The sequence below is a fragment of the Oncorhynchus clarkii genome, chromosome 19 (assembly GCF_045791955.1).
Source record: "Oncorhynchus clarkii lewisi isolate Uvic-CL-2024 chromosome 19, UVic_Ocla_1.0, whole genome shotgun sequence".
Lineage (NCBI taxonomy): Eukaryota > Metazoa > Chordata > Actinopteri > Salmoniformes > Salmonidae > Oncorhynchus > Oncorhynchus clarkii.
The window spans coordinates 53,925,041-53,937,791 of NC_092165.1; the positions used below are offsets into that span (position 1 = coordinate 53,925,041).

The 12,751-nt window shown below is 39.1% G+C and overlaps 1 protein-coding gene across 1 annotated transcript; it reads right to left on the reverse strand.

Annotated features, from left to right (window-relative positions):
- Window positions 1–4,942: 4,942 nt before the first annotated feature.
- On the reverse strand, window positions 4,943–12,408 carry LOC139374341 (saposin-C-like). The gene is made up of 4 exons (XM_071115379.1): window positions 12,255–12,408; window positions 10,743–10,843; window positions 7,198–7,284; window positions 4,943–5,241 (listed from the first exon to the last, which is right to left on the reverse strand). The coding sequence occupies exons 1-4, from the start codon at window positions 12,292–12,294 to the stop codon at window positions 5,080–5,082; spliced, it is 390 nt and encodes a 129-aa protein (XP_070971480.1). The 5' UTR covers window positions 12,295–12,408; the 3' UTR covers window positions 4,943–5,079.
- Between the last annotated feature and the right edge of the window lie 343 nt (window positions 12,409–12,751).

The following is a 12,751-nucleotide window of genomic DNA, read 5'->3' on the forward strand; positions in this document are numbered from 1 at the left end:
GGATGCAGTCTATCACAGTGCCATCCGTTTTGTCACTAAAGCACCTTATACCACCCACCACTGCGACTTGTATGCTCTAGTCGGCTGGCCCTCGCTACATATTCGTCGCCAGACCCACTGGCTCCAGGTCATCTACAAGTCCTTGCTAGGTAAAGCTCCGCCTTATCTCAGCTCACTGGTCACGATGGCAACACCCATCCGTAGCACTCGCTCCAGCAGGTGTATCTCACTGATCATCCCTAAAGCCAACACCTCATTTGGCCGCCTTTCGTTTCAGTACTCTGCTGCCTGTGACTGGAACGAACTGCAAAAATCGCTGAAGTTGGAGACTTTTATCTCCCTCACCAACTTCAAACATCAGCTATCTGAGCAGCTAACCGATCGCTGCAGCTGTACATAGTCTATTGGTAAATAGCCCACCCATTTTCACCTACCTCATTCCCATACTGTTTTTATTTATTTACTTTTCTGCTCTTTTGCACACCAATATCTCTCTCTACCTGTACATGACCATCTGATCATTTATCACTCCAGTGTTAATCTGCAAAATTGTAATTATTCGCCTACCTCCTCATGCCTTTTGCACACATTGTATATAGACTCCCCCCTTTTTTTTCTATTGTGTTATTGACTTGTTAATTGTTTACTCCATGTGTAACTCTGTGTTGTCTGTTCACACTGCTATGCTTTATCTTGGCCAGGTCGCAGTTGCAAATGAGAACTTGTTCTCAACTAGCCTACCTGGTTAAATAAAGGTGAAATAAAAAAATAAAATAAAAATATTTGAGGCATCTTTTGGTGACACAGGCTGCAGAGGGATCTCGGCACCAATATTTTGAATGCATTATGTAGGTATAATTATTACAGGGTGTGTGTGGGAACTCTTTCAAGACTGTTGGAAAAGTTTTCCTCAAGAAGCTGGTTGAGAGAATGTCAAGAGTGAAAAGCTGTCATCAAGGCAAAGGGTAGCTAGCTACCTTGAAGAACCATTTGTTTAACACTGTTTTGGTTACTACATGATTCCATATTTGTTATTTCATAGTTTTGATGTCTTCACTATTATTCTACAATGTAGAAAATAGTTTAAAAAAAATAAGAAAAACCATTGAATGAGTAGGTGTGTCCAAACTTTTGACTGGTACTGTACGTGTAAATTGAGTCTGTATTTGTATTTTGTCTAAAGTTTTGTGAGTAGTCAATGGAAAACACAAATATTAAGTGAACATAATCATCATTATTTAACTCTATTTGCCATGGTGCTGACTGACTGAAGAAATGGTCAAGCTGAGAAATTATTAAATTGCTGCATTCTGTCAAGTTCCCCCTAGTCTCTTCCCACAGCCGCTGTATCTCCAACACCAACACTGGAGCGTCATGAGTCTTGCAAATGAAACCGTTTTCACACCCAACTTGGTGTGAGTTTCTAAAGACACACAGCTTCACACTGTGGTTTCATTCCTTTTTAGTTAACCCACTGACTGGCCTTCTTCTCACTGTTTAATGTTTCTACAGAGGAGGGTTTTGGGTGAGCGTCAAGATACTGTGGGAAAGTGCCTAGTCACACATCAGTGTTGTCACCTCAGTGTATCACTATATCACTCAGAGATTGGGCCAAAGTGATTATGGTTAGGATAACTAATTTCATCACCTGTTATTGTAATTTCCAATTTCTAAAAAGCAATTACTAAATGGTTTCTGTTAGTTCAACTTGTGGATGGTGCTACTGCCACCTTGATAACTATTTAAGCATACCCATGTGTGTAAAGGGCTGCTAACCACTTATGGTTGGGACATTTTTGAAAACATGCACAAACCTTTTCACAGTTTGAAAGATGTAGTATGCATGCATACTGAAATACTTTCTAGAAAGTGCAGCAAGTACATATTAGTGGTCACAGTGTCTTCCGACAGCTGCTGTGTCTTACCTATTAGTTTGAGGGAAAAAATACTATGACATGCATGTGGTTATGTTCTAGTCTAGCTAGAATCCTCTCAGAAGAAGATATATAAAAATTACACTATATAAAAATTACACTATATAAACCTATGTTTTTTTTATTTGACTCTCCCAAAAATTGCAACCCTTCCCATTTGGCTTTACAGCATTTTATTTAACCAGTAGACCTGTATTTTTTTTTAGGAACTCAGTTGTGACTTATTGTTGAGAGTTATTCAAGTAGAATACACAAGGTGTATCTTTTGATGACAGGCTGCAGAGTGATCTCAGGCATTTATATTATGTTATATTAATATTATGCATTATGTAGATACAGTGGGGCAAAAAAAGTATTTAGTCAGCCACCAATTGTGCAAGTTCTCCCACTTAAAAAGCTGAGAGAGGCCTGTAATTTTCATCATAGGTACACTTCAACTATGACAGACAAAATGAGAAGAAAAAATCCAGAAAATCACATTGTAGGATTTTTAATGAATTTATTTGCAAATTATGGTGGAAAATAAGTATTTGGTCAATAACAAAAGTTTATCTCAATACTTTGTTATATACCCTTTGTTGGCAATGACAGAGGTCAAACATTTTCTGTAAGTCTTCACAAGGTTTTCACACACTGTTGCTGGTATTTTGGCCCATTCCTCCATGCAGATCTCCTCTAGAGCAGTGATGTTTTGTGGCTGTTGCTGGGCAACACAGACTTTCAACTCCCTCCAAAGATTTTCTATGGGGTTGAAATCTGGAGACTGGCTAGGCCACTCCAGGACCTTGAAATGCTTCTTACGAAGCCACTCCTTCGTTGCCCGGGCGGTGTGTTTGGGATCATTGACATGCTGAAAGACCCAGCCACGTTTCATCTTCAATGCCGTTGCTGATGGAAGGAGGTTTTCTCTCAAAATCTTATGATACATGGCCCCATGCATTCTTTCCTTTACACGGATCAGTCGTCCTGGTCCCTTTGCAGAAAAACAGCCCCAAAGCATGATGTTTCCACCCCCATGTTTCACAGTAGGTATGGTGTTCTTTGGATGCAACTCAGCATTCTTTGTCCTCCAAACACGACGAGTTGAGTTTTTACCAAAAAGTTAGATTTTGGTTTCATCTGACCATATGACATTCTCCCAATCTTCTTCTGGATCATCCAAATGCTCCTGGACATGTACTGGCTTAAGCAGGGGGACACGTCTGGCACTGCAGGATTTGAGTCCCTGGCGGCGTAGTGTGTTACTGATGGTAGGCTTTGTTACTTTGGTCCCAGCTCTCTGCAGGTCATTCACTAGGCCCCCCCGTGTGATTCTGGGATTTTTGCTCACCGTTCTTGTGATCATTTTGACCCCACGGGGTGAGATCTTGCGTGGAGCCCCAGATCGAGGGAGATTATCAGTGGTCTTGTATGTCTTCCATTTCCTAATAATTGCTCCCACAGTTGATTTCTTCAAACCAAGCTGCTTACCTATTGCAGATTCAGTATTCCCAGCCTGGTGCAGGTCTACAATTTTGTTTCTGGTGTCCTTTGACAGCTCTTTGGTCTTGGCCATAGTGGAGTTTGGAGTGTGACTGTTTGAGGTTGTGGACAGGAGTCTTTTATACTGATAACAAGTTCAAACAGGTGCCATTAATACAGGTAACGAGTGGAGGACAGAGGAGCCTCTTAAAGAAGAAGTTACAGGTCTGTGAGAGCCAGAAATCTTGCTTGTTTGTAGGTGACCAAATACTTATTTTCCACCATAATTTGCAAATAAATTCATAAAAAATCCTACAATGTGATTTTCTGGATTTTTTTTCTCATTTTGTCTGTCATAGTTGAAGTGTACCTATGATGAAAATTACAGGCCTCTCATCTTTTTAAGTGGGAGAACTTGCACAATTGGTGGCTGACTAAATACTTTTTTGCCCCACTGTAAGCACTGAAGTCAACGTCGGTTGCTTCACTCGCCTGTCATCTCTAGTTGGCAGTTTTTGCTCGTTTTTTAATACTAGTTGTTCCTGCCGACGCCCAGCACCTGGATCTAAATGCACTGCTGTGCACAGGGTTTCTCTTTCTTTTTTGTCTCCAACTCTCCCTTGGTATGGTTGTCATCTCTGTCTATGATGTAGTCCCCCCACGTGTTGTCCTACTCTTTCAGATACCCCCAACCTTTAAGATTAAAGAATTGAGCAAAGGCTAGCCAAAAAACAAACAATCTAATTAGCGTTTGAAATTTTTTTCACATACAGTTAATGTTACATCAGCTAATTCCATTAGACCTATTTAGTTACATTACATTAGGCCTATTTAGTTACACTTCATTAGGCCTATTTAGTTACCAAGTATACGCCTTACATTTTACCTCAAAAAAGACTGGTCACATATTTACCTGCACAAACCAGCAGAAGACTAATACTGATTATGGGAGAACTGGACCTCAGTCACAAGATACTGAATGTTTTAGGCCAGCGTTGTTGCAAACTACATGTTATGCATATACTACTAACACCCTTGAAATCATTAGTAGTTACCACAACCCTTTCTCGTTAGCAGTTACCGCTACTAATGTTATGTACTACAGTGTTACTTGCGGTTACATTTGTAGTGATATTCTGATAGCACTGAATATACTATTTGTCAGTTGAGGGCTAGATTCAATCCGTATCGCGGAAGTATTGAGGAAGATCCATGTTAAAATGTGAAGGTAATTTCTGATTGAGCCGACATATGCATAGTTTATTGATAAATGCAGTCTCCACGGACGCGGGAACATTGCCTTTAAATTTCAATCGAGCTATAACTTGAATCTTCCACAATACGAATTGATCCCTATTTCACAGGTTGATTTTTCCAATGTAAAGTGTCCAAAAGGGAGACACCAAGACCCTTTTTCTCGACTGCATTCCAGTGAGATAGTATACATAAATAGCAAGGGTTTTATTGTGAAACTAAGGAGACCGTTTTGAATCAGTTTCAGTATTTAATTCAATAAAAATTGCAGTAGCAATGCAAGTGACTTTAAAGACTGCCATTCCATCCAGACAGTTGTGCATGAAAATAATGTAAAGCTAAGCTATGACAGTGTGTTCATCTGAAAAAAAAACAGACAGAACATGTATGCTCAGACCTGAGCCCAGGGCAGTCATGGGTAAATGGTATCTCATTTGCATAGCTTCAATTTTTTACAGGCATTTACTGCATCCACATCACTGGCAAGTGCATCAATCAGTTGTTCTTTGTATTTATTGACCAGTTTGTTGCAGACACCTTTCAGCTTCCACAAGCTGCGACAAATAGAGTCCAGTATAGCAGTGATGTTATCCTGCAAGCAAAAATATAGAGCTATATCACAAACAGAATGCGTTAGTTTGTGTCATTGGTGACACAAATGAACTTGCTTACATAACATTGTGAGAATTGCAGAGAAATACAGTTGAAGTCGGAAGACTACATACACCTTAGCCTATATTTTAACTCAGTTTTTCATAATTCCTGACATTTAATCCTAGTTAATTCCCTGTCTTAGGTCAGTTAGGATCACCACTTTATTTTAAGAATGTGAAATGTCAGAATAATAGTAGAGAGAATTATTTATTTCAGCTTTTATTTCTTTTATCACATTCCCAGTGGGTCAGAAGTTTACATACACTCAATTAGTATTTGGTAGAATTGCCTATAAATTGTTTAACTTAGGTCAAACATTTTGGGTAGCCTTCCACAAGCTACCCACAATAAGTTGGGTGAATTTTGGCCCATTCCTCCTGACACAGCTGGTGTAACTGAGTCAGGTTTGTAGGCCTCCTTGCTCGCACACACTTTTTCAGTTCTGCCCACACATGCTTTTTCAGTTCTACCCACACATTTTCTATAGTATTGAGGTCAGGGCTTTGTGATGGCCACTCCAATACCTTGACTTTGTTGTCCTTAAGCCATTTTGCCACAACTCAGGACTTATGCTTGGGGTCATTGTTCATTTGGAAGACCAATTTGTGACCAAGCTTTAACTTCCTGACTGAGGTCTTGAGATGTTGCTTCAATATATCCACATAATTTTCCATCCTCATTATGTCATCTATTTTGTGAAGTGCACCAGTCCCTCCTGCAGCAAAGCACCCCCACAACATGTTGCTGCCACCCCCGTGCTTCACGGTTGGGATGGTGTTCTTCGGCATGCAAGTATCCCCCTTTTTCCTCCAAACATAACAATGGTCATTATGGCCAAACAGTTATACTTTTGTTTCATCAGAGAGAGGACATTTCTCCAAAAAGTACAATCGTTGTCCCCATGTGCAGTTGCAAACCGTAGTCTGGCTTTTTTATGGCGGTTTTGGAGCAGTGGCTTCCTCCTTGCTGAGCGGCATTTCAGGTTATGTCAATATAGGACTTGTTTTACTGTGGCTATAAATACTTTTGTACCCGTTTCCTCTAGCATCTTCACAAGGTCCTTTGCTGTTGTTCTGGGATTGATTTGCACTTTTTGCACCAAAGTACGTTTATCTCTAGGAGACAGAACGCATCTCCTTCCTGAGCGGTACGATGGCTGCATGGTCCCATGGTGTTTATACTTGCATACTATTGTTTGTACAGATGAACGTTGTACCTTCAGGCGTTTGGAAATTGCTCCCAGGGAAAAACCAGACTTCTGGAGGTCTACAATATTTTTCTGAGGTCTTGGCTGATTTCCCCATGATGTCAAGCAAAGAGACTCTGAGTTTGAAAGTAGGCTTGAAATACATCCACAGGTACACCTTCAAATGACTCAAATGTTGTCAATTACCCTATCAGAAGCTTCTAAAGCCATGACATCATTTTCCAGACTTTTCCAAGCTGTTACATGGCACAGTTAACTTAGTGTATGTACATTTCTGACCCACTGAAATTGTTATACAGTGAATTATAAGTGAAATAATCTGTCTGTAAACAATTGTTGGAAAAATGACTTGTGTCATGCACAAAGTAGATGTCCTAACCGACATGCCAAAACTATAGTTTGTTAACAAAACATTTGTGGAGTGGTTGAAATGCTAGTTTTAATGACTCCATCCTAAGTGCATGTCAACTTCCGACTTCAACTGTTGCTGTATAAAGTGGTTTCTCAATCATTTCAATATGACGCTGACTAGGCTTTATTATTACTATAATGTACTGCACAGTGATGAGATTGGTGTGTTAAAACTACAAAGTTAATATTTGTATGATATTTATTAGAGAGTGTAAAACCTAACGTGAGATTATTCTGTGATTGTAAAAGGGAAGGTGAGCAATCTATCATCATTACCTTGCTCTTATCACCATTCAGCTTGGTCTTGATCTTTTTGATGATGCGCTTACACAAAAAGCAGGTACCTGGAAGGACAGCTTTGATCTGAGGGAGAGGGAGACATTTTAGGCAACAAAAATGACCAGGTATTTACTTAAATATGACATGGCAAAATGGTATCACCAAATAATGGCATAAACCTTGATGTACGTTTCTTTCTTTCTTTGGGATTAATTAAAACAAGCATCGCAAGGCTTAGTCTGTTTCTTCTCTCTTGACATGTTTGGCATGACAATGGGTTACAAGGAGTTGGGATTTTTTTCATCTTTATGTTACCACATGCAAACCGCAATTTCTTTAGGCTACCGATCTAGCACATACCATTCTGAAAACCATATATTTCATAGAGCTTGGTGAGAGTGTTATTGTCTGGTGGTTATTTTGCAAACAACCTTCCCACAACTTTCTGGGAAAGGTGCAGGATATTTGCTTCCCACAGACGTCAAATTGATGTCTATTCCACGTTGGTTCAACGTGATTTCATTGAAATGACATGGCTACAACATTAATTCAATCAGTGTGTGCCCAGTGGTTTGGCTTTGGAACATTCTCAGCACAACCTTGAGTGTAGGGGGCAGTATTTAGATGTTTGGATGAAAAACGTACCCAAATTAAACTGCATATTTCTCAGGCCCAGAATCTAGAATATGCATATAATTGTCAGATTAGGATAGAAAACACTCTAAAGTTTCCAAAACTGTCAAAAAATATTGTCGGTGAGTATAACAGAACTGATATTGCAGGCGAAAACCTGAGGAAAATCCAACCCGGAAGTGGCTTCTATTTTGAAAGTTATGCTATGTTCCATAGCCAGCCTTCGCTCCATTTAAAGGAATATCAACCAGATTCCCTTTCCTATGGCTTCCCCATGGCGTGAACAGCCTTTAGACATAGTTTCAGGCTTTTATTTTGAAAAATGAGCGAGAAAGATCACATCGCGTCATTGTATGGCTGGGTGCCAGCAGTGTTATGTATGCGCAACAGCTTGGAGCAGCCATTTTCTCTCTCTCTCCTATTGACGAAGCTACAGTCCCGGTTGATATTTTATCGATTATATATTGTAAAAACAACCTGAGGATTGATTATAAAAAACTTTTGAAATGTTTCTACGAACATTACGCATACTATTTTGATTTTTTGTCTGCGATGTCGTGACCGCTCGAGCCTGTGGATTTCTGGACATAACGCGCCAACCAAATGGAGGTATTTTGGATATAAAAATAAACTTTATGGAACAAAAGGAGCATTTATTGTGTAACTGGGAGTCTCGTGAGTGCAAACATTCGAAGATCATCAAAGGTAAGCGATTTAATGTATTGCTTTTCTGACTTTCGTGACCAATCTACTTGGCTGCTAGCTGTTTGTAATATTTTGTCTACTGAGAGAGATGTCCTTACATAAACGCTTGGTATGCTTTCGCCGAAAAGCTTTATTGAAATCTGACACGCCAGGTGGATTAACAACAAGCTAAGCTGTGCTTTGATATATTGCACTTGTGATATCACGAAAATGTAATATTTTTTGTAATTTCATTTGAATTTGGCGCTCTGCAATTCAGCGGTGGTTGACGAAAATGATCCTGCTAACGGGATGGGTGCATCAAGAAGTTTAAGGAACTTCTCAAAAAAATCATTTTCTTGGCACTTCGTTACTTTATCATACGGTTTCCTAAAAGTTCAAACATGGTTATATTTACATTTTGGTAACGTTCTAGGAACGTTCTCCAACTGGTTTGACATCATGAATGTTCTGAAATAGTTCTGAGAAAGTTAAGAAACGGTTCTTCTGTGGCAATTTCAGTTCTTCAGCATAACATTTCCTAAAGTTGTTTTCATGGGTCTATTTAGTCATGTTCTTAAATATTTCGGAGAATGTTTAGAAAACCATTAAAAAAAAATCTACTTTACTAACATTCAGAGAACGTTCTAAGAATGTTATTTAATAAAAACATACATGCCGTGCTCAGCATGAACAAAACTCTCTCTATCCTCTGTCTTGTTATGCATGTTCACTGAGGCCAAACTCCCTGCCATCCAGGACCTCTTTACCAGGCGGTGTCAGAAGAAGGCCCTAAAAATTGTGAAAGACTGCAGCAATCCAAGTCATAAACTATTCATTATGCTACCCCACTGCAAGCAGTACCGTAGTGCCAAGTCTTTGTCCAAAAGGCACCTAAACAGCTTCTACCCTCAGGCAATAAGACTGCTGAACAGTTAATCAAATGGCTACAAGGACAATTTAAATTGAACCCCTTTGTTATTTTGTTATTTATCCAAATTGACTCCCTTGCACTGGCTCTATGCACACTCACTAGACTCAATCTACACACTCACACATACTACACTGACACTCCAACACACTCATACGCTCACACACACACACACACACACACACACACACATGCATATTGACGACACTCACACATAGACACACTCCCACATACACTGCTGCTACTCTGTTCATTAAATATCCTGATTGCCTAGTCACGTTTACCCCTACCCACATGCTATATTACCTCAACTACCCCGTACCCCTGCACATTGACTTGGTTCTGGTACTTAGTACCTTGTAACTAGCCTCGTTATTGTTTTTGTTGAGTTACAATTTCCTTTTGTATTCAGCAAATATCTGTTACTTTTGAACTCTGCACTGTTGGGAATGGGCTTGTAAGTAAACATTTCACTGTAAAGTATTCAGCGCATGTGACGAACAGGATTTTATTTTTTTCAGGTGCCCACCAATTGGCCACACCTGATCTTATTGGGTGCTTGTTTCCTTTGAAATGGAGTCTATTTTAATAGATGAACGTTTTCAGCTTTGAATGTTTAAACAAAACATGGCATGCTAGATCCATCCTGGTGGCTCAATGGACTAATTCCATGGAAACAAATGTCATGTTACAATTTAAAAAAAAACATGTTTTTGCATAATTAATGAATAAGGAATTTCCATGTGTCCTATCTGTGCTTGGAGTTCAAAGAAATAAGCTAGCAGTGTTATTAAAAGTCTTATTGAAATATTTAGTGAAAGTTAAGGAAGTTATTCAAAAAAACAAAATTACATAGAATTTCCCTTCTCAAAGCATTAATATAACCTGGCAGAAAAACATTAAAGGAACCAGAATAAAACGTTCTTAGAACCTCCCTGCAACATAAAAATAAACATTCACAGAACAGACAATGTTCTGTTTTACTGGTCAGGAAAAATATGGCTTCTTTCCTACATCCAATGTTAAACCAAAAACATACGTTCCCACACCTTCCAACAAAACAAATCTGCTAGCTGGGTATTGTGTAGGGCAGTGTTTCACAACTACAGTCCTTGAGTATCCCCAATAGTACAAATTATTTTGTAGACCTGGACAAGCATACCTGATTCAACTGAACTAGTCTTCAAGCCCTCAGTGAGTTGAATCAGGTGTTTTTGTCCGGGCCTACAAATAAAATGTTTGCTGTTGTTAAGGTACTCACTAATACAATACAATGAAAAGTCCCCCACAGTACCTCGGCATGGTTGTCATCTCTGTCCATTAGGTAGTTCCCCCACATGTCCTCCTCCTCTCTCAGACTCACCCCACCTTGAGACTTGAAGGACTGAGCAAAGGCTACCCCCCCCCCCCCCCCCCCCCCATCACACACACACACACACACACAAAAAAGACTATTAGCATTGTCATTTTAATATATTTTTGCAAAGCAGGGAATTCTTTACAACAGCTAAATGGTCACTCCATTGGGATTCAATCACTTTTTGACAGCACCACTTTTTGATTTGAACAATTCCATATTTGTCCATTGTAGAATTGCTCAGGAAGTGACCTTTTAGACCTGAATGCCCAAACATTAAAGAGATAAAGGTGCTCAAAGTTCTCCCATTTTACATCCCCCTCCGTACCATGAGACATCCATGTCTTCATCACTGGGAAATATTCAATGGTTGAGATTATCATAATTTAAAAGCTTACAAACAGGGCAGTCAAATATTTTATCATTTCTGGGGATAAATATATATATACATATATATATATTATATTTTAATATGAATGATCTAAAACGCATAAACATGTTCACAGACCCTATTTTACATAATCTATAGTATTTGTGTTGTGCCCACCATCGGTTGAGATACATCATGCTCTTGTGGATACAGTGGATATTATGTTTTGTCTGATAAATGCACTAAAATATGAATCAAATTGAAATGTTCAAATGGTACCACAAAGATGGTTGGAGGTCCACACATCAGAGAATGTTGACTTGAATGGGAATATCTGTTGTTATAAATTATACTGTCAATCCTCCATAGGAAACCTATTGAAATCATAAAAGATACCAGAATAGACATGACCATATAAATTGAAATTAGGCGGCGGGTGGACCGGCGGTCATCTTTGTGGTAGGAATTAGAAGTAAAAATTTCAATTCAATTAAAATGTCAATGGTTTACCATCTAAATTGCAGTGGTCTGAAGGGATAGATCCATTCTATGAATTACTTTCTATGATTGAAAGGACACCTATACTATATTCAGAAGCATGTTGTGTCTCAACCGATGGTGGTCACAACACAAATAGCTCAGATAATAGAAAGGGTCTAAGCTACAACATATGTGAACATGAAAATAAACGGACTTTAAGCGTTTTTAGATAATTGACGTTAACGGATTTCAAAATGACAATTCTTTATTAAAAAAAAAAGATATTCAAGACAATAAAATACTGTAGTTTGACAACACTTTGTAAGCTTTTGAATTAAATCAAACTCAACTGTTTATCTTTTCCAGTGATGAATACATGAATGTCTCATGGTATGGTGGGGTATGCAAAATAGGTCAACTTTGAGCACCTTTGTCTCCTGAATATTTTGGCACACGGGGCCAAAATGTTACTTTCTAAACACTTCTTCCATGGGCAAACATGTATTGAATTAAAACGGATTTACACTAAAGCTGGATTTTGATATGTAATTTTCCTGACTTTTCACCCATATTTCACAAAAGAAGACCCATATATTTACCTGCACAAACCAGCAGAAGACCGATATTAATGACCCTCATCTTCTTCTCAGTCAAAAGGTAGAAATGGATAATAAAGCAACTGTTGTAAGCCAGTGTAGTTAGCTTGGTCCTGGTTGGATAGCACAGAACGTCTGCTCTTTTCTACCCATTGCCTCTGGCTTGATTGGTTGCCGTTGTGGAGGGGAAGGAGCGTTGTTAGCAAGGTTAAGGGATTGGATCTGAGCCCGGGTGGGCGGGGGGGGCAATATTGTCGTTTAAGGTATTTTATAAATGGACATTGAAACACTATCATTTTTCAAAGCGAAGATCAGAAAGCTGACTTCCTTTTTCACTAGCTGTACCACAAATACAGATAACTGCCCAAATAAAGGAAACACCAACAGTGTCTTAATAGGGTGTTGGGCATCCACAAGCCAGAACAGCTTCAATTCACCTTGGCATAGATTCCTCAAGTTTCTGAAACTCCACTGGAGGGATGCAACTCCTTTTTTCCACA